The 27,029-nt window shown below is 44.2% G+C and overlaps 13 protein-coding genes across 13 annotated transcripts; 11 read left to right on the top strand and 2 right to left on the bottom strand.

Moving 5' to 3' along the window:
- Positions 1 to 313: 313 nt before the first annotated feature.
- On the bottom strand, positions 314 to 2,504 carry GLAREA_00099 (uncharacterized protein; the record flags this gene model as incomplete). The annotated part of the gene is made up of 6 exons (XM_008084859.1): positions 314 to 537; positions 589 to 1,474; positions 1,528 to 1,573; positions 1,624 to 1,847; positions 1,921 to 1,948; positions 2,200 to 2,504. The coding sequence occupies 6 exons, from the start codon at positions 2,502 to 2,504 to the stop codon at positions 314 to 316; spliced, it is 1,713 nt and encodes a 570-aa protein (XP_008083050.1).
- A 1,988-nt stretch (positions 2,505 to 4,492) lies between these two features.
- On the bottom strand, positions 4,493 to 6,235 carry GLAREA_00098 (FAD/NAD(P)-binding protein; the record flags this gene model as incomplete). Its single annotated transcript, XM_008084858.1, has 2 exons — positions 4,493 to 5,847; positions 5,974 to 6,235. The coding sequence occupies 2 exons, from the start codon at positions 6,233 to 6,235 to the stop codon at positions 4,493 to 4,495; spliced, it is 1,617 nt and encodes a 538-aa protein (XP_008083049.1).
- Positions 6,236 to 8,044: 1,809 nt separating this feature from the next.
- On the top strand, positions 8,045 to 8,506 carry GLAREA_00097 (uncharacterized protein; the record flags this gene model as incomplete). The annotated part of the gene is made up of 2 exons (XM_008084857.1): positions 8,045 to 8,184; positions 8,233 to 8,506. 2 exons carry the CDS (start codon positions 8,045 to 8,047, stop codon positions 8,504 to 8,506), a joined length of 414 nt encoding a protein of 137 aa, XP_008083048.1.
- A 545-nt stretch (positions 8,507 to 9,051) lies between these two features.
- Positions 9,052 to 9,381, top strand: GLAREA_00096 (uncharacterized protein; the record flags this gene model as incomplete). The annotated part of the gene is made up of 1 exon (XM_008084856.1): positions 9,052 to 9,381. One exon carries the CDS (start codon positions 9,052 to 9,054, stop codon positions 9,379 to 9,381), a length of 330 nt encoding a protein of 109 aa, XP_008083047.1.
- A 1,207-nt stretch (positions 9,382 to 10,588) lies between these two features.
- Positions 10,589 to 11,353, top strand: GLAREA_00095 (putative Asp/Glu racemase; the record flags this gene model as incomplete). Its single annotated transcript, XM_008084855.1, has 1 exon — positions 10,589 to 11,353. The coding sequence occupies one exon, from the start codon at positions 10,589 to 10,591 to the stop codon at positions 11,351 to 11,353; it is 765 nt and encodes a 254-aa protein (XP_008083046.1).
- Positions 11,354 to 12,458: 1,105 nt separating this feature from the next.
- Positions 12,459 to 13,052, top strand: GLAREA_00094 (uncharacterized protein; the record flags this gene model as incomplete). Its single annotated transcript, XM_008084854.1, has 2 exons — positions 12,459 to 12,859; positions 12,908 to 13,052. The coding sequence occupies 2 exons, from the start codon at positions 12,459 to 12,461 to the stop codon at positions 13,050 to 13,052; spliced, it is 546 nt and encodes a 181-aa protein (XP_008083045.1).
- Positions 13,053 to 14,036: 984 nt separating this feature from the next.
- On the top strand, positions 14,037 to 14,725 carry GLAREA_00093 (uncharacterized protein; the record flags this gene model as incomplete). Its single annotated transcript, XM_008084853.1, has 2 exons — positions 14,037 to 14,455; positions 14,515 to 14,725. 2 exons carry the CDS (start codon positions 14,037 to 14,039, stop codon positions 14,723 to 14,725), a joined length of 630 nt encoding a protein of 209 aa, XP_008083044.1.
- A 1,373-nt stretch (positions 14,726 to 16,098) lies between these two features.
- On the top strand, positions 16,099 to 16,736 carry GLAREA_00092 (uncharacterized protein; the record flags this gene model as incomplete). The annotated part of the gene is made up of 2 exons (XM_008084852.1): positions 16,099 to 16,532; positions 16,589 to 16,736. 2 exons carry the CDS (start codon positions 16,099 to 16,101, stop codon positions 16,734 to 16,736), a joined length of 582 nt encoding a protein of 193 aa, XP_008083043.1.
- A 1,254-nt stretch (positions 16,737 to 17,990) lies between these two features.
- Positions 17,991 to 18,599, top strand: GLAREA_00091 (uncharacterized protein; the record flags this gene model as incomplete). The annotated part of the gene is made up of 2 exons (XM_008084851.1): positions 17,991 to 18,436; positions 18,485 to 18,599. The coding sequence occupies 2 exons, from the start codon at positions 17,991 to 17,993 to the stop codon at positions 18,597 to 18,599; spliced, it is 561 nt and encodes a 186-aa protein (XP_008083042.1).
- A 1,013-nt stretch (positions 18,600 to 19,612) lies between these two features.
- On the top strand, positions 19,613 to 20,467 carry GLAREA_00090 (uncharacterized protein; the record flags this gene model as incomplete). Its single annotated transcript, XM_008084850.1, has 2 exons — positions 19,613 to 20,109; positions 20,167 to 20,467. The coding sequence occupies 2 exons, from the start codon at positions 19,613 to 19,615 to the stop codon at positions 20,465 to 20,467; spliced, it is 798 nt and encodes a 265-aa protein (XP_008083041.1).
- A 779-nt stretch (positions 20,468 to 21,246) lies between these two features.
- On the top strand, positions 21,247 to 21,957 carry GLAREA_00089 (uncharacterized protein; the record flags this gene model as incomplete). Its single annotated transcript, XM_008084849.1, has 2 exons — positions 21,247 to 21,800; positions 21,852 to 21,957. The coding sequence occupies 2 exons, from the start codon at positions 21,247 to 21,249 to the stop codon at positions 21,955 to 21,957; spliced, it is 660 nt and encodes a 219-aa protein (XP_008083040.1).
- Positions 21,958 to 23,616: 1,659 nt separating this feature from the next.
- On the top strand, positions 23,617 to 24,576 carry GLAREA_00088 (uncharacterized protein; the record flags this gene model as incomplete). Its single annotated transcript, XM_008084848.1, has 3 exons — positions 23,617 to 23,701; positions 23,756 to 24,338; positions 24,387 to 24,576. The coding sequence occupies 3 exons, from the start codon at positions 23,617 to 23,619 to the stop codon at positions 24,574 to 24,576; spliced, it is 858 nt and encodes a 285-aa protein (XP_008083039.1).
- Positions 24,577 to 25,831: 1,255 nt separating this feature from the next.
- Positions 25,832 to 26,746, top strand: GLAREA_00087 (uncharacterized protein; the record flags this gene model as incomplete). Its single annotated transcript, XM_008084847.1, has 3 exons — positions 25,832 to 25,934; positions 26,001 to 26,327; positions 26,373 to 26,746. The coding sequence occupies 3 exons, from the start codon at positions 25,832 to 25,834 to the stop codon at positions 26,744 to 26,746; spliced, it is 804 nt and encodes a 267-aa protein (XP_008083038.1).
- Between the last annotated feature and the right edge of the window lie 283 nt (positions 26,747 to 27,029).

The raw sequence follows: 27,029 nt of genomic DNA, 5'->3' as shown, positions 1-27,029 counted from the left end.
AAGAGGACAATAGAAGAAAGAAAAGTTGGTGGTTCGAGGCACTCGAAGGTCGCTCGACAGACTCATGAATGTAGCTCGGAAATTAGCGCTTCTCGAGACCGACAGCGAGAGAGAAAAGGAAGGGAAGTCGCGATCCACTCAGCAGCATTAGTACTTGCGAAATGAGGCGTTGAAGCTCATCTCTCAACAATTTAAAATGTTTTCAAAAATTCGAATATTAATTCATTTGATTTGCTCGCAAGCCGCTGCTGACTTGATGTGTATTCTTCTGGGTATTTCTGTCAATTTCTTCGGCGCGCGAAGATTCTGTGACCTAACCAAAGAGTCTATCAACATATCCGTGCCATCTAGTCTTTGGAATTCTTTCAACGTAGTTTCTCGTGTACTCCTCGATCTCCTCCACCTCTGACGGTCTAAGATTAACTTCTTCGGGCTTCAGCCACTTGGTCTTCTTCAACACCTTCCAGGAAACAAAGATAACTGGGAAGACTCCGATCATGAGATAAGAGAAGAGGAAGGTAGGAACATCCCAGTAGCCTGTCAGAAATTAGCATTAATACCTTAGAGGAATTTATTTGAGCGTCTTACCTGGTAGGAAGACGGTATAGCCACCAACGAAAGTCATGATGAAGCATCCAGTCAACGCATAATAAGCGGAGAATGGCTGCCAAAAACTCTTGTGGGGTAACGTATTTCGGTCAAACCCCTGGACATCACACGCCTTCTTCCACTTGATGAAAGTAAAGGCCATGACACTAAAGTTGATCAATTGACTCGCAGTAACAAGACTGACGAACCAGTTGAGCACAACAGCCGCGTTATTAGAGACCTGCAAGAACGAGAGAAGAGCAATGGCGAGAGTGACTCCAACACAGTATATCGGAACTCCTGATTTAGTGCACTTTCTCAAGATCTTTGGCGCCTTTCCTTCAAGAGCTAGACCGTAGAGGGATCGAGATGCGCAATAGACGTACGAATTACCAGCAGAGAATGCAGCGGTCAAGACCATAGCATTGACGATGTCAGGCAGAATACGAATCTGCAATCTGTTCATGGCGACAACGTATGGTGAGGCAGCTGCTCCAGGCTTCCCATCTTGGAAAGCTGCCTTGAGTTCGGCATCATTGTGAGGGACAAGGATACCAACAGCAAGAGAGCCCAGAACGAAGAAAGCGGTAAGACGGTAGAATACGCCGTTGAATGCCTTTGGCATGACCTTTCGAGGGTTTTCGCACTCTCCAGCTGCCATAGAGACGTAGTCGGGTCCGGCAATCGTGAAAGAAGCTTGGATAAGACATTGAAGAAATCCCAAAAATCTACCCAAGTTTCCAGTATGATAGAGTTCGGCGAACGCTCCCGGATCTCTCCAGAACCTGAAACCAAATCTGTCACCCAACGGATTGCCTCCTACCATGGTAACAAATGTGAACCCGATAAGGCCAACAATGAGAAGAACCTTTCCGAGTGCCAACCACTTCAATCATCAATTAGCACAAACTTGCACATGAAATTAAAATAACAACTTACAAACTCTGATTCTCCATACCACTTTACAGCGAAAATATTGATAACACTTATGCAGGTGTCAGTATGAGAAATTGCAAAGCGTCAAGATTTTCTTACCCATAAGCCACCAGAATGATCGCAATAATTCCACCGGCGGGAACTGCTTCGCTCCAGTAATGAATGATTACATTGCAAGCCACAATCTCAAAGGGAACAAGCGCAGCCTCAAAAATGAAGAAATTGTATCCAGCCGCGACACCAAAGGCTTCGTCTACATATCTACCTGCGAAGCGAATGAAGGGGGAAGATATGGGCAAGTATGTCACCAATTCGTTCATGCACTATACAGCACGGGATTAGTTTTCTTCTTCAGAAGACGCTTTGGGCTTGGGCGCTGTGGCAATGAAAACTAACGTTTGTGACGGCCAAGATGAAGGTACACCTATAAGTTGATAGTCAGTATGATTCCGAGCAGCAGGACGGTCATGCCGCAGAAGCGGGACACCGAATCTGGATGACATGAACCAATGATGTGATGGAATTAGGTACTCGATCATATGCTGCAAAGACGTTTTTGAAAACAAATCCAGTGGCAATGAAACCTTGCTGAAAAGCACTATTGAAACAATTCGTGGCGCAAAAGCACTGTGGAATCGATGTGACAGACAGAAAATCCCTTGAAGCAGCACATACCAGATTGTAAAGGCCATAAATAAACTCGCAGGGCCGCCGTTCATCAAACCACGTCCAATTTGCACATAAAGAGCAGTTCCAATAGTTCCACCGATACCAATCAATTGGATGTGTCGCGGTCGGAGCTGGCGATGGGTTGAATCGAAGGATGTTTTGACTTCATTTGAATCAGAATCAATTCGAGCTTCATCATGCATTTCTTTATTGAAATTGCCACGCTCTTTTTCGGCAGCTGCCACCTCGTACTCTGCCATTGCAGATCCTGGGATGTCCACACCCGTAGAGTGATTGTTGTATTTCGACATTTTGTGTTGTGCGCATGGAAATTTGCAATTCTTCGCAAATTTGTCCTGCAAGCTGAGGAACAACGAAAGGAACTCAAGAGAGCTGTGGCAGGCGCGGGTCGGTGGCCAAGTATTTGTACAGGACCAAGATCTGCCAAGCTGGGCAATGAAGAGAGGATTGTTGAGGAATCTCGCTCAAGAATATACAAGAAATCTTCGTGGAGCTTGCCTCGAACCCCGCGACTTCTTGGTTGGAGCTTGGTCCCTGCAGCTCCCCCACCTTGTTTAGCCACCACCCACCCGTCCAGAGCCTGGAATCGACCGGGGAAGCTCCAAGAGGCCTAGCAAGATGCTGCTAAAACTGCTTGGGTAGATAAGAAGGCCCTCGTGTGGTGTGGTCTTTTTTGGATAGAGAATCCGGTCGCAAATTCGCAGTAGCTTATCGATGATTTGCAATTGATCCCCAAGGCCTTGGTAACTGTGACTTATCATGATAGTTGTAATGTTGATTGGTGTAGGAGGGAACCCAAATAATGGACCATCCATCGGCGGACCATGGCTAGCTCCGAAGCTAGAGCAACCTACAGTAGATTCCGAGGCAATAATTGCTGTCCTGTCTGCGAGTGTCAAGCTACGGTACCACGAGTGCGGTTCTGCCCCATCCAAACGCACTTCCATCTTCCATCAACGTGAGAATTCCGACGCGGGCGGAAGTGCAGATACTGTACTGTATCGCCAAGTTTTCTCCAGGGTCGCGGTAGGATGACCACTGACTTCAGGGATCATTAGACACCATTCTCGTCAGGTCAACGAAATAACTGGCAGGCCACCGTAACGTTCGTGGTGAGCACCGCATGTGAAAAGATATAGCATCTTGGCGTCTTGGGACGCGGACCTGCCGATATGAAGTATGACGAGGGGCTACTTGGATTAATTAGAGACCGCTTCACAGAAGTGCTATTGAAGTACCAACAGGCTGGGACACCATACTCGACGCGGGAGTACTCGTCGCTGAGGACGCAAGCTGTAGTGTTGATGTGGGGATGTTACCAAAAAGGAAGGTCGAGAAGAAATCCACAGAACAAAATGTGATCTCGTCACGTGACCGTTTTTCTTGATTTCTTTTTCTTTGGGGAACCGCTCCAATTCGGACTTCGTTCCAAGCATTGCGAAATCTGTACCAAGCTTCTCTCTAACGCCTTCATCATTGCCCTAGAAAGTGTTATGTAATGTTTTTTGGTTACCTTAGTCTTATAATGGAGCAAGCCTTTCGCAACCTCGTGCGCTCCTGCGGTTGCATTCATTCCTACGTACCGCGCCGCTAAGGAGCCCACCGAGTCTGCAGCATCTCGATGGATATGTTGGTATTCCCGTTCACTCAATGCTAGTTTCGGGGATAAACACACTCTCCTCGATGATTCGGTAAGTAAGAAATTGGTAGCCTCTATTTTTATTAAAGTTATATTGTTTTGTAGCACCTACGGTTACCAATACAATATATTCTACTACCTCTATGTTGGCCCACCTTAAGAGCATATATATTTAGAAAAAAATACATAATTACTCTTGCGGTCCTTGGTTAATATACGCGAAGTATCTTTTTTAGCCTTGCTTTTTTTTTCCTTCACAGAAATCGGGATTATTAAGTAATATATCTGCTCTCTCTTTAAATCTTTCTAATAAGTCTTCTATCAACCAATCTGTTGAACTTGGTCATGTCAACCCCGTTTCTCACATTGTTCGCGAGTCCTCTCACATCACCAAGGCCATTACCTCAATATTTCTTCTCAACGCCAGGGGTTTCAATTTTTAGACTCATCCTTCGATCACCAATCGATCCCTAATTTCCTCATGAGGATTAATTTTGCGCTTTGCTAACTTGTCTTCAGCCGAGTTAGATAGAAGGCAGTCAAATCACTACGAGGAAACATTAAGATACCCATCTTAGAAATAAAATCTCCTTTCAAACTACACTTGATTGCTTCAAGCACAAACCTCAAACCCCAGCCCTAAATTGACACACTCTTCGCAATAATATCCGCAGCCGCCTCCGCAATGCCATACATAGGCGCCTGCAAATGCCCCGAAATACTCAATGACATGATACTACAATCCACTACCCTCAATCCCTGAATACCATACACTTTACACTCCGCATCAACCACCTGTCCCATACTTGCCGTCCCTGCTACATGGAACCAAGAGGCACTGATACCACGGACACGAGCATCTAGTTCCTCATCCGTACTATTCGAGTTGATCGCTGGTAAGCCTGGCGGAGGTGTCTCGCCCTCGATATATGGTTTCAAAGGGTCGGATTCCATGGCTTTGAATGCTGTACGTATTCCAGCGCGTATGACAGCGCGGTCATGTTCTGTAGTGAAGTATTGAGGGTCAACGATGGGATTGTCTTTTGGATCGGTCGATGACAATGTGACTGTCCCGCGAGATGTCGGTGAAAGACACAACACGCCCGCGGTGATATGACTACCGTCCATAGGCGCAATCTCTGGAGCAGTGGAAGCATACATCACAGTTACCTCGTAGTCAGTACGGCTACCCCCACTGGGGACTGGCGTATGAGTGGTCCCGTCTTTCGCTGCCGCAACCTCTAAATCGGCGTCTGGAGCAGCAGCGGAGACGATCCAGTCCATGGGGTTTCCGGTGGCATATTCTGGTTTGTTGAATAATGGGGAGCCGACGGCATAGCCTGCTGCTGGGTTTTTGAGTTTGAATGCTATGTTGACACTGCCATGATCGTGGAGGTTTTGACCGACAGGCAGGTCAACGACTTGGGCGATGGAAAGACGACTTATTTCGGAAGCAGGCCCAATACCGGAGAGCATGAGGAGTTGTGGGGTACGTAGAGCCCCGCAGCTGATGATGACTTCTCTGGTAGCAGTGAGCGTCTGGCCGGAAGTCAGTTCAACTCCTGTGGTCTTTTTCCCGTCAAAAAGAACACGACAGACGACTGTATCTGTTTTCACGTGCACTCCATCGAGGCTGTAACAGATAGCAGCGTGCTGGCGGGAAGCATTGTGCCAATTCTCCACAAGTCGAGCCAAACCGTTAGGAGCCCCATCATTCATATCAGAATTAAACGGCGCGCCAGTTGAGAGCAATGCCTCTTTGACTGGCTCTCGGAGAGCATAGTCTCGGCCTCCCGAAGACGTGTGCATCGGTCCTGACAAGCCATGTTGAGAAGTGTCAGCATCAGCATCATGAAAATGCTCGGACTTTTGGAAAAACGGTGTTAAGCTTTTGTATGACCAACGTTCGTCGTCAACGAGGGCGCTCCACGCATCGAATGTGGCTGCATTTCCACGAGTCCAAGCACCGTAGTTGATGGCGCTGCTTCCTGATACTGACGATAGAATCTAGTCAGCCTCTTCTCTATAGCTCCCGACGCATCTATCGTGCATTTTAAAGAGCTGTCCGAAGCCATGAGCAGAAGGAAACTAAGGATACGGAATTCCTAATTACTACTCACATAACCGACCGCCCCAATGAGTTATCTCTCTTCCATTCAACTGCGATTGTTTCGTCGTTTGGTAGCTATACTGAAGTGGCGTTCCATGCAGAGTTGGATAAAGCACGGGAGACAAGACGGCTGGGTTATGAGACTCATCTGGACCGGCTTCGAGAAGGGCAATTGATAGGTGAGGGTGTGCCTCGTGTAATCTTGCGGCTACGACTACGCCGGATTGACCGCCACCTATGATGATGTAATCGTAGGTGTCTGAGGAAGACATATAGTGGATGTCGTCAAATCGGTTAATCTGGCGGTGTCTAAGTAGAGTACTGGAAGTATTGAGGAAAATAGTAATGGGAGTAAAAGCGAAGTACGGTTGAGGATGAGACCGAATGTTGGATCAGTACAGGACTACCAGCAGCTCCAGCCTTGCAGATACTGATCCTGCAAATGCCGTCAGCTACTTCTATCATCCTTTCGAAATATCAACCAATGGTAAGATAACTCGCGAGGAGAGTTTACGTATGTACCCTCGCTGTCACAGGCCAATAGCAAGCGGCCGACCTTTTTTTTGTTGGAATGAGTCAATTGATGACCGCCCTCTTTGGTTGGAATACCAGCCAATTACTGAAAACCCGTCAGCTTTGCGGGGAAGAACCGAAAATTACTGCACGGAATCGGTGCCTAGAAAACGTTATCTCATGCAGGTACTTCTACACACTAAAAGTACTGAAGTTAACCGTGAAGGTGATATGCAAGCCGTCAGTTGCGGTTAATATCGTACCTACTTGTACTTTCAAGACAGTATGGAGAGTAAGCGAATCTAGTCGTTGGTAATTGAGTCCAGATGTCAGACCACTAGGGGATGAGTTAGTTCAAGTCACAAATACGACTCGGGAAAGCTGATGAGTAAAACTCATTCCTTCAAGCACTGAAACGCATCAATTTGCGACTACTGGAGTTAATGTCTCTAAAGGTAAGTTTCTAAAAACAATAACTTTATTCCAACGAAATAACCCGGTAATAGACTAAGATAACCCCTCACAACCGCAGTCAGCTCTGCGGCGAAGCTATGTCTTGCTGAAACCTCGACGAAACCTACGAGAGCACAATACTCGTGTCAGATGACGGGAATTCCTGATCTCCGCAAAACACTATATTTGTGCCTCAGCATTTCTCAGCTTTCGAGACTAAAAGGCGTTGCGTTTGATCATTGGCGTCTCCCAGGTTTGACTGGAAATTGGGGTTTGCCTGATGTGTACCCAGTTGCTATCTTGAATATCTTCCAAGCTTCGACCTTGCCGACTGCTCAAACTTCAAAGTGAGAAATCTATGACGATAAATTGAAAGCAGATGTACGTTAACATTGAGCAGGTTATCATAGATAGAGGAATGATCAATTCAGTAAGACTACGAGTTTACAACATCCTTCATCAGATGATATCAAATTGCGCCTCATAAACGCTTAGAAAAGGTCGAAATATTTCAAGGTTACTCGTAACCTAACCTGTCGCGTTGGAACGTAGTTTTGGGGCCATATTTAAACCCAGATTGAAGTTCGGATCTCGCTTCAAAATGTCGTAAATCTTACTTAAAGCTTACGCTTTATCTTGTGTGAGCACGCTGATTTTATGTCTCGGCGAAGAGCTTATGTTCTTGACGTCGATTTTGGAAGCGTGACTGAGCGAACTCCAACAAACAACATCTTACTGGTTGATCATCTGGCCATTTAGGGTGAGACTTAGAAGGGCTCAGCCACTATGATGATTTGGTTGTTCGAAATGGCTGAGGTGATGTTTTTGTATGTGAGATAAATTGACAATTTTGGCGGGTAGATTCGGTATATTCTACCAAACATTGAGTTTCGACCAATAATCTCAGCTGCATCTGACGTATCAAGAATTGAACTTTTAGGTACGAAAGATATTTCGGTGAGAAGTGATCTCGCTAAGGATCCTCCAAGTATAAGAACCCCTCCAAGACCCCATCTATACTCTCGACAACAGTTCCAAGTTATCCCACCATTATAACGAAGATCAATCTACCAATTCACAAATTCACAAATTACCAAACATATAAATATCTCAAAATGTCTTTCAACCCACCCAGCGATCTCGAATCCCTCGAATCCTACCTTCAAACCCTCCTTTACGACCTCTCCGTCCAACCTTCGGACGCTATCTTCCGCAAAACGCTCGAGAAAAACGTCCCCAAGTCTTTTGAGGGCCTGTATGTCTCCCCTTTCCACTTCCAATCCATCAAACTAACCACACACAGCATCAACGGCGAACCGAAAGACTATGATTCCCTCCTCAAGCTCACGCTCATGCAACGCCACACCTTCACCAGCCTCGTCATTTTGAAACAAGAATTTGCAGTCATCCCGAAAGATACTGAGGGTAAGACTGGAACGGTGTTCCATGGATGGGATCTGAGTGCTGTGCAGAATGGCAAGGTCGTGAAGGCAAGAGCTAGATGTGTTTTCGAAATTGGGTGGCACAAGGGTCATAGGGTTGTTGAGTCTGGGAATTGTGTTAATGTTGTAGATTAATTGCTAGCGTGTGAATGCTAAGACACTAATATCGTCAATGAGAAGTGGGATTAGGCGGAAGGGTTTGAGGGTGTTTCTTTGGTTTGGAGTAGGGTTGTAGGCTTGGATTTGGAGTTCCTTCCGCTTGATAGGTGTGTTCTTGATCACGGTGGGTAATTAGGAGGAGGGAATGTTTTAGCATTGGGTTTAAATAACAGTCTTTACTCTTACACCTCTTTCCTAGCAATGACTTACTGCTATTGAACAGGTGCTTGCTAAACACTACGCTGTCATAGCCTGTCATGCTTCGACCAGGTAGCTTCTCCATTTCGGCTCCTTCAGAATCGATATTAGACTTTCATAATTGTTTAAACGGATTGAAAAAATCATGGTAACAAAGTCATCTTCAGAAATCAGTCACAATAATTTGAATTCAAGGAAGTCAGAAAGTGGATGAAATAAAGTCACGATGTTGCCCCACTTGGCACCTCCAATGACGACTGCGCCACACACTCGCCACAATTCCCTCTATAAAACCCCCCCTCTTCACTTCACTCATACCAACAATGCCTCAATTACAACCACATCCTCAACCTCTCACATCAAATCCAATAACCTCATCTCGTCTTACGCAAATAACACATCACATAAACACCATGCCAATCCCAACATCCATCACCCAACCCACAACCGAAACACCATCAAACTCCTCAACCCAAGCAAATGAAGTGACCTCCAATGAGATTCCTGCACGGGAAACTACTGAAAAGGGGGAAGAGGCAGAGGAAGATAGAGGAGAAGGGAGACGGACTGGCATGAGTGCTGAGGAGGCCGCGGAGAAGCTTTACGAGGAAAGGATGGAGGACGAGTATGCTAAGAGGGAGGGTGGTGCTTAAGTTGCGCGATAGGAAGTGGTAGAGAAGGCGTACGTTTGTAATTTTAGGACATGTCTTTGCTCAGTTGTATGTATGAGGTTGTTAATGTATTATGAATTTCTTTGCTTCTGGGCGCTCAGTCAAAGAACAAATCAAAAACCAAACCCAATTTACTCCGTCAGATGTCAATATACAATACCGGTTACAGCCATTGTACAAACTCCTCTAACCGTTTTTCAATCAATCCTCGACTTCTGCTAATCAAATCCAATAAGAAACCGCTATCCAGCCAATGGCCATAGCTTTCCTATTTCGATATGAGGACCGTTCTCTTGCCAATAGTTAGAGGTTGCGACAAGGTCACGTGACAATTTTTTTGAATGCTTGATCTTAGTAACACAAAAATTAGGAGACTCGAGCTAATATCGACGAATGCGACATGGATGATGATCACCTCGAAAAACTGGCATTTTACATTATATTGAGGAGGGGTGAAGCGCTCTATGAAGTCAGATGATTGTTGGTCTTGGCGTCCGAGGTGTTGGTGGATATTTGCACGACCTCCAAGAGCACAAACGCAATCTCAAGCGCCGACTCACGAAGAGTTACAGAATATACATCTTCAGACTAGAAGATAATTGCGGCAATATGACCAGAATCGATTTCCATACTGTTGAGCAGGTGCCGCTGATGAAAATGAAGCAAAATGCATGCACAAATTGGGCAGTCGGACAACGCGGTGATCACAACAACCAACGCGTTATATTTCTAGTACCAAGAGTCGACGCATTATCACTTCTTTTTGAAGAAGCAACGAGGGAACATAAAGGATCGTCTAGCTTCTATAGCTCGATTGGCTACCTGAACGCATTATATGTCACTCCCTGACATATCTTCACATCAAAGTAAGGAACTATTATATCTTGATATTCCGCCTGGGCAAACAACATCGCTTTCGCGCGAGCTTCTGGCAATTTCCTGAGACATGGAACATATCAAACATTTTCCGAATTAGTCGGTAGTATGTAAGACATACCCGAAAGCATTCCCAATGATGGGTTTAGGATCTCCGATCAACAAACACCCCACTATCGGTGATAGACTCAAGACGACATTTCAAGCTGCAGGCAGCCAGGTAGGTTTAGAGTGCTCAACGAGAATCACATTTAGTTCCCAGCCTGCGTTACATCTTTCTTTGCTCGGCTCTTTCCAGTTATCCTCCTTCGATATGGCGACTCCAAGAATCATTCGACTCGGCATATTGGTTCCGTCATCTAACACAGCATTGGAGCCACTTACTTTCAGTATGATAAACGATATCAACATAGCTCTTTCTACCAGTACAAATCCAGTCAAAATAACTGTACACTTTTCCCGCTTCCCGGTCACTAAGATCTCCCTCGATCCATCCGGCCTTGCACAATTCGATCTTCCTCCTATACTTGCGGCAGCTACCCTCCTCGCGCATGCCCAAGTCGATGTCATAGGCTGGTCTGGTACATCTGCAGGCTGGCTAGGATTCGACCGTGATGAGCTGTTATGCAACGAGATCGAAAAGGCGACAGGCATAAAAGCAACAAGTAGTATTGTAGGTCTAAACAAGGCATTGGAATTATGGGGAGTCAAAAAGCTCGCTCTTGTCACCCCGTACTTGGATGACGTACAAGAAAAGATCATACAAAATTACAAGGCGATTGGTGTTGAGATTGGAAGCGCAGAAAAGCACCTAAGAATTGAGAAGAATTGCGATATCGCTGAGGTTTCAGAAGCAGTGCTCGATGATTCTCTCGAAGATGTAATTGGCGGCAACAAAGTTGATGCAATCACTACGTTCTGTACGAATTTGGTTGCCGCACGCAGGGTCGAGCATTGGGAAAAGCGACATCATGTACCGGTCTTCGATACCGTGACCACAGTAGTCTGGGATATGTTAAAGTTGTGTGATTTTGATACCACAAAAATCAAGGGATGGGGCCTGTTGTTTCAAAGATGAACCACAGATAGGCCAGTTTTACAGCTGAATGGTCTCACTCGCCAACGGAATAGATTGAGCATCCCCAAACCGACTGTCCTGTGTCTTCTCAATTTGTTTTTCATCCCAATTATACCTCCACCAACATGTTTGTTGCCTGTAAGCCAACCGGGAAAATCCCATTTGGTCGTACTCGAGCACCACATTGGTCGAATGGATTGAGATTTATGTGTTTCAGTCCCGATGTCTTAGAACATCCGGGGAGTGTGGATGGAAACATAGTGCTGCTTAATAAGTCGACAGCTCTCCGGAATGATAGCCACGTCACGTATCGCGCTTGGATTGTTGCTATTTCATTGATTTACTGCAGTCAGCAGCACATTGGAAGCCATACGCCGCATAAAAGTTGGTGTCGGCCGCTGAACATATCATCTCCAAATTAGCTATCCACATTACTTCAATCTTCTAAGCCAGAACGTTGACGAGAACCTAGCTTCAGGATTCTGTGAGGCATCTTCTTTTTTGATTGACTCACATTCGAGTGCATCTTGAACTTGGTCTTTGGGAGCAAGCACTCTGAGCATGGGCAGCTTGGTTCTCAGAATCTTAACAATCAACTTCGGCTTCAAAAGACTCGATGAGAAGTGCTCATCTCAAGGCATTCGTTTGGCCAAGATTCTTTCCAACTTACTGTCCAACTCATAGCTTTATCCTATCTAAGACATGTCTTCTTTTGACCATGATATCTCGTATTTCTTTGGAGCTGGACTTGGCTTTTCCAATTCAACTACTCCTCGAGGCGATAATGAGACACATTGATTTTGGGCTTATCTGGTATGGGTTAAGTAAATCTCAAGTGCCTCAAGAAAGTTGAGGTAATGAAAAAGTATAAGTAAATAGCCTTGCCTCGAGAACTCTCCTTTCTCTATCCTCATCCAAAACACCATTCACTACTTTCTTACTGTCAAGTCTCCTTTTTTCAATTATTTCATTGCCGCCAATCATTATATCTTGCCCTCTCTTCTCATCTCTTTAACACAAATCTTTACTTCTACCTTATCTACTCAATTCAATTCAACTCTCTCCCACTTTAAACACCAGTCAAACTCAAAGTCGACCTCACAAAATGCATTTCTCCGCCGCCATGATTCTTCTTTCCCTCACCTCAGTTCTCGCAGCTCCTCTCCAGCTTGACGCCCGACAAGGCACAGCCGATATTCAAAGAACCTTAAACGCCATCGACTTAGTATCCGTAGATATGGAAGACATCGCTGGTATCATCACGCGTCTCTTGGAGAGAAAGGTCTGCCAAGACATCAACCTCTCTCGGCCTCTCGCAGAAAAAGGAAGTCTCTCCGGAGGCGATTTTCTCATCCAGAGCAAAATTCTACTCCAAGCTGCTGATCAATTCGCTACGGATAATGTCGAAATTCGGGATTCGCTGGAGACCAACTCAATCGTCGAATTCTTTGCCGAGGTTGATACTATTGGCTCCTCGGATTCAATCCGCAGTCTCGCTGACAGATGGTATGTATTATCTCTCTCTTTAGTAGAGCTAGCTAATATTGTGGAAAGGAATACCATTGATGTGCCAAATATGCAACAGCTTGTACGAAATGCTGTTGATGAGCAGAAGATTCTAGGAGGTGTCCCTCAGGTCAACACACAGCAAACATTTCTTGTTACCATTCATACACCTGCGCTGTGTACGTCAAATTGATCGAACTGAACTTTCAGATGATGCTGTGATGGGATTGAAAGCATGTTTACGCATTCAATGGGGATAATCTTTGGGATGTGAGGGTGTTTAATGGTATTTAAGGAGCATTTATCTATAATTAACTTCTGTCAACGAACGCTTCTTGCGCTCGCAGCTCGGCTTGTTCGTGATCCGTGAATCGTTCGGCTGTGGTGATTCTAATCCCAAATATATCCAATGTTGGGTGATGTTGGCGGTTGGTGCTGCGGCTGTGTTGGCCATGTAACAACCACACGCCCTCGGAAGATTACATCACGAGGCGGTTCAGGATTTTGCATTGTTTGTTCTGCAGGAGATAGCCACAGCTGAAAGTTACCAAAAATCTTATTCCAGATTGGATAGATTCGTTGTTGTATTGGGTCTTTTGTTTGTTGGCCACTTTGAATTCTACCGCAAGAGGAATGCCATTTCAGTGTATTGATGAGTAGGCGATTATTTAGTAAGATTCTATACCCACGAAATGTAAGACGACATCGAGTGCTTGTGCGCTTCTGGTCCTGCAAGGTCGTAAAACCGTCTCTAGTCCTTTAAGAAATTCACATTTTATGGTAGCCCTACCCGGCGGATCGCACTCTACAAACGGTACTCCAATGGTTGGTTATGTCTTAGGTGGGTGAGGCTGGTTTTGTTTCCAGCCACTTGTATTAAGAACATCTATTAATAATGACTATGGTCTACCAACAGGTTGTTGGGTAAGCCGGCGCCTTGCACAAGACAATTAAGCTATGGAAACCAACACGGACGACATAGCCCAGTAAAAGTGAAGTGTTCTTAAATACAATAGATCTTTCTCATATTCTCCTGGCATCAATCACCTTGAGATCTTGTTCATTTATTCTCCGTATCAACATCACATATCATCATACCAAGGCCGAAACTCTTTCCAAACCCACCTTTATCCTTGTTATTATCACTTCACATATCAATCAACCTCACATCTTCAACATGCGTCTTTCCTACGGAATAATTTTTCTTTCGATTGGCTTGGTATTCGCAAAGTCTCGGTCGGTAACACGACAAAGTACCGTCGATACACAAAGCACTATCGATACCATCAAAGAAGTGACTAACCAAATGGTCAAGATGTCCGGTTTTATCAGCACTATTGTTAGCAGTGAGAACGCCACTGCAGAGCTCGACCAAGTTTTTGCAGAAGCTCAAACCCTTTCCGGTGATCTCCTCGCTCAAAAGAATATTTTATCATTGGCTGCCGACCCATCCGCTGGCACGAAAGTATTCGACCATAATTCTGAAGCTACAGCCGGGCTCAAAGTTGTTCTCTCAATTATTGAACAAGAGCTCCAGACCGTAGCAAGAAATGTTGATTCAGTCACTGTTCAATTTCCTATACTTACAGGACAATGGTACGCATGCTAAAATCTTGTACTTGGGAAGTACTTTTGGGTGCTGATATGTGTTATAGGAACATAACAGAAGTCCCCGATGTAATTTGCTTAGTTCAGGATGCTATCGAGAAGCAGGGGATCCCAGGTGGTGACGTTGAATTGTTCACACTACATTCAGAGACCTTTGCTGTCAGCGCAAAGGGTCCCAATTCAAATGGGATTCCATTGCTCCAGAGTCACGTTACTATCACTGTAGGCAATAATGTACCTGCTCCAACAAAGATTTGAGCCAGGTACATATTATCATTATTATGGACTTTCGCCCGTGGGGTCATTTGGTCTTCATTAATATAGGTAGATGGGATTTGTGAGAAGGGTATTGCCCCTTGACAACAGACTTAGTATGTGTAAAAATTCTGCTTTTATGCATAGATTATTCAGATCATTTGCATTCGTATTTTACAATTGGATGTTTGCTAGTAATTATCAGGCATTTTGCTTTAGTCACACAGTCGTGGTCTACAAATCATAGTGTCACACAATTGTTTATCATGCAGAATTTTATGAAAGTGTGAATGATTGGAGGTATCACTGCTCCAATCAGATCATCAGATGGCTAAATATCGCCTACCGCTCTGCCACATTCGGTCGAGAGTCCCTGCTGGGACATATGAAGCATCCAACAAAAAGGGTTTATCCTTAATAGCACAACATACATTCCAAGTTCGCCGGTGAGTCTCTTCGGATGCTCTTTCTACCGAAAATCAGATCTTATACTCATTAACCGAATAACATGACAACTATCCCTCCACTTGACGGCCGGTAATTTCGCTCGCGCATGTCGAGAAGCCTAGCAACCGGCAAAGCACCTCATTAAATTCTAGACGAATAGCTACTTTTGTTAGTCCTTATTCACCCCAACCAATAAACAGCTGCTTATAGATGATGCGCAGAAAACTTAATCATAATCACTGCTATTGTGTATAAAGTTATGGTGATTATACCAGGCTATAGATAGAACAAAGCAAGAAGGCTTAATTGACTTGACCCACTTCGGTCTTGTTACCCTAACAAACTAGAAATTATGCGCAGCAAATAGCGGTAAGTTATTTACAGGATATCTAAAATACAAAAATTATGATTATTAATTTTTCGTCATGCATTGAGCCCTAGCAATTGGCAGGTGTTTTTTGAGGGGTTTTGACTATGAGCTGAGTAAACCAGAATTTCTTTATAGAAGGTGCCTACTTACACGATTCAATCTGACCAAAGGAAGGAGTACTGGAATATACTAGGAGGCAAACAGCACTAGTATGAAATGAAACTAGCCACACGCTTTGTTCTCCCTGTGGGCTCGATCCTAACTTCCGAAAATCCCGGTTGGTTGGAAGACTAGGCCAACAATGGTCTAAATTCAGCTGAGGCTTGGCTTTGTTTGTTCGCCATGTGTCATTGCTTTCTTTGACTGATAACCCGAAGCGGGATTCTTTTTTTGGTTCAATGAGACCTTTAACTTATAACGGTAAAACACCCACTTAGCGGGCAATCAATCTTTTAAATACGTTCTTGACCAAATTCAATAACTATTTCTTCGTTACCCCATTACTTCATCCATAATATTTTAAGTTTCTGACTTTTCTTGCTTCTAAGTTAACAACGGCATGTATTTCACTATTCAGGCTCTACTCACTCTCGCCCTCCTCATTTTTTCGCTTTTTAATCCGGTGTTTTCTTCTCCCACACATCAAATCGGGAGTCAAGCATCCATCTCCTCTAAAGATGTAATTTCTTACGAGGCACCAAGTATGCGAGATTCAGCGCAACAACTCACGGATTACATGAAAAAGATGTCCATTGAGAACGACCCAAACTTCTCCAAAAACTTCGCTGCAGTGGGCTTGACTATGGCCAGAGGTCTCCAGTCAGATTCTTCGCAAGTTTTTGCAAGGTTGAAGCCTCCCTCCCACGTTGCAGCTGACGCAAACGGAAATGCTCAGAAGTTGACGTTGGTCACCGACGCACTTGGTGCTGTAGTAGCAAACCCTACAGACGTGGCGCTGGCGAGGAAGAACGCTAAGTTGGTTCTTTGTTTACTGTGAGTTATTCATTTTCTGTACACTTGATTACGCCGTTTCTAACGTGGTCCCACAGGAATAAAACCATTTATCCGGCGCTTAAGGTTCTTATTATCGAAGCTCAGAAAGCTGCAGGTCTGGGATTGGATGCGGGTACTTTTCCAGAGGGTAACTCGCTCCAAATTGGTCTTTGCGCCTTTGGAGGACTGGGTGCTATAGTATAATTAGCTTTGAAGATATTTCGGAACACTAGTAGTTGGTTTCGTCCCGATCTTTCAAATGCTCCTGTAAAGTCAAATGTCCCAATTCTAAGCTTGATAAAACTTGATCCCTTTTTTTATGGAGTTCACGTTAAGTAATTATTTTGAAAGAGTGTGAGCACTTACGTTTTGATCCTAAAAAGATACTTCAAGAGAAGAGATGTTTTCCTATTTTAAGACGATGTATTGACAAACTTACGCACTCACCGGCTGTTGAGTAGTTGACCCATTGCACCACATGCAACAAAGCGACAAAGAAGAAGAATAATAATCGTTTCAAAGGTACTGATTAAGGGATTCAGAGGAAATGATTTGCGTATAACATTCCCAAGAATTATGGCTGTTAGAGCCATCGTCACTTAGATGCCAAAATACCGTCTTGCATCTAGTGTAATCTCAATGGTTTTCATTTCAGCGTACTTTCTCGGAACTTAATACTAGATATATTGATACTATTACGCTTTTGAAGCTCGATAACAAGCAAAGAGCAAACATATGGCTCTTTAAAATCTAGTGTTGTGTCCAGGAATGCTTAGTGGCTTATTCCATGTATTGTTATTCGATCCAATTCTCATTCGTCAGAGGTTCCATTGGTTGTAAATTGCCCTATTCAGCACAAAAGAATTCCAGCGAGCCTAGTCAATTTACACTAGTGTACTTGCAAGTTTCTGAAGTCTCGTAAATTCAAAACCAAATCTTGACGACTGGTCCGAAACCAAAAGCGCCTAAAGGTTGTGTGTGATCAGACTCCATTAACTGTAAATGCAGCCACCACAAGATATCTGTGGTTAAACATTGAGGTCGACCTTCATAGATAGTGAGAGAGCTTTTCAGCCTGCCAATTATATGTTCTGACTGATCCATTGGATGGCATTCAAGATGATTTGTTTCACGACAGTACCACCAACATTTGGCGAGTGCGCTTGCCGCATGGTCAGCACTGTCAGCGGTGATCGCAAGCGCTCATAGCTTCGTTTCAACCGCCTTGGTATTTTCTAATTTCACTCTGATACTATTTAAAGAATCTGGTTGCGTGGTAGGTACCGAAACTTTTGAGATATCAGGGATTGAAACATCTTGTGAAGTTGGTAAGAAACATTCAGATACAAACACATGATATTTCTCTGGTATTCAAATCCTTCACTTTCCTTCTTTTTCTCAAAACATCGACCAATCTATATGTTTAAATATTTCTCAAGAACGTATAATCTGACCAACATGTTCTCGCTTTTCAATGTTGTCGTTCCCCTCTTAATTGCTTCCGTCACTGCACTCCCAACGCCGAGAGAGCCATTATCGTCACAACAGCAAGTCATCACAGCTGTATCGAATATCTTTCTTGATATTGCACAAATAAATGGTGCAATATCAGAGCTTCTTAATCGCAAAAATCCTATCGACAAAACAACGATCATAGATCTGGCAAGGATAGCACTCAGTTGTACGCTAGATGCTGACATCCAGCGCAACAAATTATTTGTTCTTAGCGGAGGGGAAGGCACTGTAACAAGCCCGAACCCTGGAGAAGACGCAAGCTTAAGCGTACTCTGTGTCACCGAAACAGAAGATAATAAGAACCCTCTCTCGACGTACAACTTTATAATCGACAACCCAACCGATATTTCTCATGTTCAAGACAATCTACTTGCAAAGGCACACGATATGTTCGTAACTTTCCTAGAACACACTACTTAAACACTGACAATACACAGTAATTCGAACCTTGTAAAGCAAGTCACAATTTTAGCAAATGCAGCATATCAGAAGGTTAATTTACCCACGGATGCGCCGACTATTGAGGTTTTGAAAGTGCCGCAAAGCGACTGAGAAAAGCGATAGTCTGGGTGATATGTTCCACCGAATCTAATGCGGGACATTTATGATTACAGGAACATTGCCTGGAAAGTTTGAGTAATTATGATACAAATTTAGAAAGAGCCAGCGTACCGTCCCTAACAGCTTTGGCTTTCAAGCCCTGTAATGTAATTGCTTTTAGACTAGTCGATAATTGTTCAATCACCAATATCTTAATGGGGACGAGGACGCAATTACTTGCTGGGAACCGATCAGTTACGAATACAGAAGCTCATATGAGTGTCCATGGTTTGATATAAGAGCTGGAAGAATTAACGCGATCAATCTAGCCTGCAAATCTTGAAATCTAGAATATGTGCGGATTGAACGTGCTCTTCTTTTGTTGAGACAATCGTGCATATATCTTTGTTATCACTTGCGCTATACTTACAGTTAATCACAACTAGAAGAGACTTTTCTACGTCAATTTAGATGCCAAGGATTGTTTTACTGCCGGGCACTTACTGAAGCGAATAGGATCACATGCCATAATTGACATCAGTGATGCGGATTTCAATTCGATGCTGCCAAGATGAACTTCCAAAGGATCCAAGCAGGATTTTATAAATTTCGGATAACTCGCATGTGACTGATTTATAGGGAGGGCAGAAGGAACACAATATCATTGAGTCGTGCCAGGATATAAATTTGCTCGTACAAAAGACACAAAACCAACATCAGGAAGTCTCGCGAGTTGGTGAAGAGAAAATGATCGTCAAACCAACAACTTCTGTGCATTTGCACTGATGTTTGCATCAAAAACCAACTTCAGGAGCTTCTCGAGACTGTTCGAGAAGAAAATGACCATTGCACCAACAAATGCACAACATGTGAGTTTGAAATAGAACGAGTATATAAGAACTCGTCCTCCACCAAGAACCGTTTTCCAGCAATATCTACTTTCTCACTTCATTCTTTCAGTGTATTTTTTCCTCTTACTTTTACACATAATCGAGTCATTTCTGGCAAATACTCGACAAACCACCATGCAGCTCACTACCGGACTAATCTCAGTGTTCGCAATCGCACCTCTAGTTTTTCCTCAAGTTCTCGCTCTCCCTTCCCCAAATCCCCAAGTTACTTTCGCGCCTTCTTTCGTCACTGATAAACTCAAGAATGACAAAACCGTTAACGCGGCTAACAATCTCATGCAAGATGCGACTAAATTCACTAAGGGTCTAGAGGGCCTCTTCGATGGAGATATAAGTGCGACTGACGCTATAAATGTTGTGAAATTGGCTGGGTCGGGGGGCAAGTGGCTTGGGAATATCAAAAATCTGGCCAAAAAGATCGTGGATTCCGTACCAGACCTTCCAGAAATCGGAAAAAAGGCTGCAGAAAGTCTGCAAGGAATCTTGGATGAAGTAGAGGAAACGTATAATGATATCAAAGATGATATCACCGATCCGCTTGAGTTGATGAACAATGGTGGAGAAACCTTAGACAAGGTCCGCGGCTTAGCTTCAAAGGTTGCCTGTACGCTGTAAGTACCATGAACATGACTTGTGGCTTTTAAAGATAAGATCTAATTTGCGTGCAGATCAAAAGACGTGCTTCCATCTATTAAGGTGTTGGTCGACGAGGCCGAGAAGCTTGCCACGGGTACGGTTAATCTGCCAAACATACCCGAAATCAAAATTCCAGCAGACATTGCCGAAAAATCGGGTCTTGATTTGACTAAATGTACTGCGGGGGATATCTCAGGAATCCCCACTACTACTGCCATCGATGAGTCCCAAACTACTGTCCCAGCTGAGAGCGAGCCTACTTCGGAAGCTTCACCAACCGCTTCCGCCACGGAAACCGACGAGGAGATTCCTGAGGAGTCTGCGGAATATTAGTGGCAAATTTCCAAGGGTATTACGAGACCTTGGGTTTAGTAATTTTGAGCAAAATGGACGAGTTGCCGAATCAACTAACCTTTTGGTTGGTATGGGCTTATTCTTACTAACCTCGAATCATGACTATGGAGTAAAAGGTTATTTGTGGTATTTCAGAAACCCTTCTTGTAAGAACAGGTCTTCTGGTGTTGGAATTTGATTGAGAGCAAGGGATTTTAATGAAGGATTTGTTACTTGTTGGCTCTGGATTCGAGGACTGTTGGTTATTGTATAAATAGACATAAGCGAGAGACTTTGAAACAAATCAACTATTACATTTAACACGAAAGGAACCAAGATCCTCAGATAAACCCACGACAGAAAAAAAACTCATTTTAATGAGAGAGGTATACACTGCACTCATTCTTCAACAAAAATAGCGCTTACGCGGGTTCCATCGCGCGGCTGCAGAACTCCCGGAAGCACAGCCACATCTTCAAGCGCATGAGGAACAGCGCGTAACGCGACCGTCTGTCACACAAGAACCATCATTGAACGAACAAAATAAACAACGTGAAGAGCAAACGGGTTGGTCCGAAAGACATGTGGTGGAAGTCCGGCCCGGAAGTTACGTGGCACTAATCGCTTCGTCTAGGCTGGTTAGAGACTTGCCGCAAGATTCGAACACACATATAAGCTATGGAGTCTAGTCGAAAAGATTCAAACAAATTATTACAACACTTCCTGTTTCTTGCTCTATTCTTCATACCGAGACAACCTAAATAAATTTCGTCTTCAAGATGTTTTGGTCAATTCAATATGCTGCTACTCTCTTCTTCCTGCTTCTACTTTCTCATTCAACTATAGCAGCACCAACATCTATCTCATCATCATTCATCAAACGCCAAGATCCAGCTGTAACCTCCCTCGTAAACATGCTCATCGAAGATCTCAGCAACTCCACGAACGAAATCACAGTCCGAGTCGGCCGTATAGTCGAAATCAGCAGAGATCCAGCCATCCAAGACAAACGGACGCCAATCGGACCAGTCTGCGACGACATATTTCTGATTGTTGCTCCTACTGGTTTCCTCCGAAGGAAGCTTGTAGAAGTAACAGTTGGCAGTAGCAATCACGACGACGCAATCTTCTCAAACCTAGAAATCTCAAGACATGGAGTTATCGACACCAGCGGTAGAGCTATAGACGTAACGCCTTCCACCGTAGACGTTACGGACGAGAGTTTCTATGGAAAGATCAAGGCTTTAGAGGGGACACCGAATGCGGCTGTTGATTTTGCCAGATTAACCGACCAAGCCTTTTTTAATACCGTAACACAAATGGGCGTTATCTGGTAAGAAAAGTCCTTTTCGATAGGACATAGCAATAAACTAACATATTTCAGGAACGACAGAATGGTTCCAAGTGTCGAGGGGCTTATGAATGCAGCAAGTCTTGCCAGTGGCCAAGGAGGTGACTTGCCTCCGCTGATTAGGGCTGATATTGATTAATGTATTAGATTGTTATCTGATACTTTGATGTTATTTGAGGCAATGGCATAGGATTTAGATACCATTGACATTTTCAGAGGAAACTCCTCCCAAACTAAAGCCAACATAGTTATTTGATGTCGACATGCTGTAAATTCATTCATATCAATTTGTTTTTGATGCAGGTTTCTTCAACTATCTTATTTTCAGACGTGGTTGATAGTTCCCTTTCAACGAGATAGAGCGCGTACAAAATCCGACATATTTTCAAGACACCAATTTATTGCCTTCCAATCTAGACTTCAAGCTGTTGCTTGTTTTTCAACGGTACCTAGGTAAGTACCGAAGTTACCGTTGTACTTGGGATGTTTCGAAGCTGTACTCGGCTAAAGAAGGCACTCGCTAAACGCTAGCCGTACCTGTAGCCCATGAAGCGAACATAGCCACACCCATCGGGTCCTATTCAAGAGCTTACTTGTAGATATAGATTACGCTGAAACCCGTAAGCGCTATAATCACTACGGATGCGTTGGGAGTTGTGTTGGGTCTCAGTTACTAACGATCCCAAAGGCATCATCTGATGAGGCATAAGATCCTATCGACACAGTTATTCCCTGTTGGTGAGCAGTTTATTTTACTGTGGCCTATCTTTGAACACGATATCATGTTGTGACAAACGTTGATAGATTAAACCCAAATTGTGGATAAGATAGAATAAATCTCACTTCAGCACTTCATAATTAAGCGAGCGACATAATCCACCTTGCCAGTAGAGCTGCCGCGCCTACGGTTCATCTTGCAGCTCTCCGACCATAAAGGATCGATATGCGGGTCATCTAGATGGGGAGTATTACCTCAGATCAACCTTGGAATGATCGGCCTTACGCACATGACGATCTTGTAAAGGAGGGATACTGTACTTTAGATTCCATAGTCTTGGCTCGCTTAATTGAACTTTGCCCCCCCTTTCTTGTGCGCACGGATGCGAACTGTACATGACCTTCTAGACAATCATTTGGTTTACTAACATAAATATAGTATGAATGAATATCTGTGATTAAATAAACAAACGCAGAAAATTATGGCAATTGAATTTGTTGGTGTTGGAGTATGTGCCAATACTAAGTTGTTATTGAGGGATCTGGTGGATTAATGCAAATACGTCAATATAAGCGAAGAAAACAGTTGATAAGAGACTTTCATAATGAGTCAGTGGCAATTGGAATTAGGTAGTAGAAGTGAAAATTTATTCATTCTCCTAAAGTTCCCGATCTCATCTAGATCTTGGTAGCAGCGGGATCACTTATAAAAAGGTCAAGCGTGGTACTAAACGCGTTCTCTGGAGTTCAATTATATTCTGAAAGTCATTTACGCGTAATTTACGGAACACGACTCCGCTCCATTCCAACCCCTTCCAAACCGCGAAGCACATGAAACAACACGGAACGCCTGGTCTGGAATGCTGTTGCGCAGACCAGCCCATCAGCATCATGTGTAGTATAGAAACAGTATAGATGTACCAAAAACCACGCGATGGGGTGAGAGAGAGACGCATTCCTAGGCGTGGAAAGGGATCAACGACAGTCGTATATATATGTTCCTGCTTTGACAGAAAGAGAAAAGTGAAGGATAGCTATTTCCTCGCTACAAGCTCAATTTTCAAATAATCGTATTTTCAAGATGGCAATTCAATCAACATTCGCTGCAATTGTTGTAGCACTATGCTTAACGCCAATTATTGCTGCTCCAACTGGGATTTTGCCAGGTAAAAGCAGAAACCGACCAAATTATTCTCCATCAATCTAACAGTCCCAACCAGCAGGTATCCTTCCTCCAACATCACCAGCAAAACTTCCGGCATTACCACTGCCTCTACCGCTTCCACCGATCACCCCACCAGTCACCCCTTCTCTCCCACCAGAACTTCCAACTCCACCAGTCAATCTCCCTCCTCTCCCACCAGGACTCCCAACACCGCCAGTCGACATCCCAACACCCGCATCCAACTCAACACCCGCCACCAACTCAACACCCGCCATCCTTCCAACGCCAACCGACATCCCAGCTCCACCTGTGGTGCTTCCTTCTCCAATCCCCGCCGTAACCGAGCTCCCACAACTCGTCGCTCTACTCCTCGCGCTCATCCAAACCCTTTCAGACATCTTGACTGTTTTAGAAGGCAATGTAACACAAGCGGATATCAACTCTTTGGCTACTAAAGCCGTGGCAGCTATCAAAGCTTCCATTCCCGCACAGAATAGCTTGATAGAATCGAGCACTGGTATGCCACAAACATCTGATCTGAATTTATTCTCGTCGACGCAATATGGACTCGAGGCAGTTCTGATTAACGGTACACCGGCTTCAACGCCGCCACAAGCGAAAAGTTTGTTGGATCAATTGTAAGTTTCCACGCTGATGGTAAAGTGTACCTTTACTAACTTTCGAAGACAACAATTCATCATCCCCAACGTCGAAGTTCTCATCCGCGGAGCTCTAGCACACATCCTCGGTCTCGCAAGTCTCAGCATCCCAAGTGTTCCAGCAGGGCCACCAATGGTACCTGCACTTCCAATACCAGCACCAGCCATCCCACCAGTCGTACCAGCTGATCTACCTGTCAATGTGACTCGAGCATGATCCGCTTCCCAAGTAAGTATCGCAATAAACTTTCAATAGAGCTCCCAGCTAATCTTCCGATCAAGATTCCCAAGATATATCTTAGTCAGAATTCAAAGAAAACGCCTGTCGCCTTGCCCACTCCTCTCCTTATGACAAGAAAGTCGAAACCCGTGCGGACACAGGTGATTGGCGAGGTGTTGCAAAATCTATTGTGGGATTCTAAAGGTCTAGAATTGTAGGGGTCGAAATGATATTTTGGGCGTCATCTCTTTGGAAAGAAACTCGAAAAGTTTACTGCAGTAAGTGAAACTATTTGAATCATTGAAAAAATTGGTACAGAAAAAGGAATGACTCGGCAGTTGAAATTTTTTAGTTAGCATCTTACTTATTAGAAATTGAATCAAATGAAGCGCTCTTACTTCGGCTCTTACACCACTCGTCGAATGTTCAGGACTCTTCCCTTTACGTAGCATAATGTGACGGATACTCGATACTAACACGAACCTCACACCATAGATGTAAAGATCGTTCAGAAATAGGGACAGAATCAGTGCAAAGTCAAAGACGAATTGTTCTTCACGTAATCTCCGATCTTAGAGGTATTGATGTTGGCGTGATAGGTGAGGGTTTATTTCTTCGGTCTTGTGTGGTCTGGTACAGTTTGTGCAGCAAGATATACTTATGATAGCGACCAAGAGCTACCTCTTTAAAATTTGCTATCTGGAGTCTCAAATAGATTATTAGTATCTCCATTTCAAACGTACCCATAGTAGGTTAAGATTTCGTGTTACCTCACAGCGCTCCTACCACAATTCGCCCCAAAGTTCGCTCACCCCCAGGATTGGGACAGCGTTGGTGATCTGTAGATCAAACCCCTTTATGAGATTATTCATAGCACGGCAGCAGTTTTCACGGACTCAGCGACCTGACTGGTAGTCTCATCCGAACTTAGACTATTGTGCGATTCGAACTTGACGATCGGCCCCCAATAAGGATCCTATCAATCAATCACAACGTGCATGGAAAGACAGCATATGATGCAACCATACCCGGCGGTTGTAAACCATGATATGATTCGTTACGGTTAAGTGCTTCACATTTGTGGTGGCCTGTATTACTACCAGAGCCTCACACCCAAAACTATGTGGTCATGGCATCCCCACTCAGAGTAAAAACACAGCTCAGGTGAGTCTCACAGGCTTGTGAAATCAACGTCAAACTTGAAGATAAAGGTTAATACGGACCAGTACGCCTAAAGAATCCCTATCGCATCATGTCTCTGGCTCGTCGAATAATCCTAGGAGCATTTAAACTGGTTGGGAATTCCAAAAGACAGAATGTCCTCTCCGTTCCGACAGTCTGTTTTGCACAATGTAGTAAGTCTTAGATTCTCTAGCGTCAAATATTAAGAGCTTAGATGGTATATCTAATGTCGTCCATAGATGATGCTTACACCGAGGCGCAGCGGGTTGGGAAATCACCAGCGCTGTGTGCCGATGGGTCTGCATTTCTTGTAGACGTTGACTTTTGTAACCTTTGCGTTGTAAAGAACTCGGCCGTTAACCTCACGCAATCTCAGACGACATATATTGTTCCGGAGTTTGAACCATTTCTAAGCTTCTGCGGGGCCTCGCCCGGAGGCGAGTCTGCGTATATTATGAGCGTTCAATCGGCAGCCTCAAGCTTGGGACTTTTCAGTACGGCAACACTTTCAACGACATTGTATTTGACGAGGAATGCTTCCGAGATAGGTTCTAGCACCACAATTAGTAAAGAGACTAGGAAGCTTAGTAGCCATTGCTAATTGGATTCAGACAGATTAATCTCTCCCCCAACGAGTACTCCTACAAACATTCCTGTTGTCGAACAGAAGAGACCTACTTGGATAGCTGGCGCGGTATTAGGGCCATTATTCATGGTTTGTACGGTTCTCGCATTTCTTATGATATGGCGTAGAAGACAAAGGCGACCCTATGTAACTACGACGGAGGAAAAGAAGGAAGATACACTGGAAGAGAAAGCACAATTACATGCGGATAGCTTGGCGCTGTACGAGCTTCCAAGTGAGAGGTACAACGAGCTTTCAAGTGAACATCACAGCATCCAGGCCCTAGAGATGGAAGCTCTCGAGCCTGTTGGATCAGAACTATCTGCATGGCGGCTAAGTCGTGGTATGAGAAATAGCTGATATAAAATGCACATGATAGCTTTGATAAAAAACTTCTGTTTACGGTTGACAAGGTATGTATGTATTAACATCCCAGACTTCGAGCCTCCCAACCGTGGACAAAAGCAGAGCAGTCCTTTAAGTCAAGCTCCCCTCCTAAACCTTATCTGTTCATTCCCCGCCATGCAGGGCCGTTCTGAGCTCAAAGTATAGGCTAGGACTTGACCTAACGTTGAGCAGCTTGGACTGCAAAGATGCCACCATATCGCCGGGTAGTATCATCGATTTGGCCCTCATTTCCCGA

The sequence above is a fragment of the Glarea lozoyensis genome (genome assembly GCF_000409485.1).
Source record: "Glarea lozoyensis ATCC 20868 chromosome Unknown GLAREA3, whole genome shotgun sequence".
Taxonomy (NCBI): Eukaryota; Fungi; Ascomycota; class Leotiomycetes; order Helotiales; family Helotiaceae; genus Glarea; species Glarea lozoyensis.
Note: the sequence above shows the minus strand (reverse complement) of the source record. Positions and strands in the feature narration are given on the sequence as shown.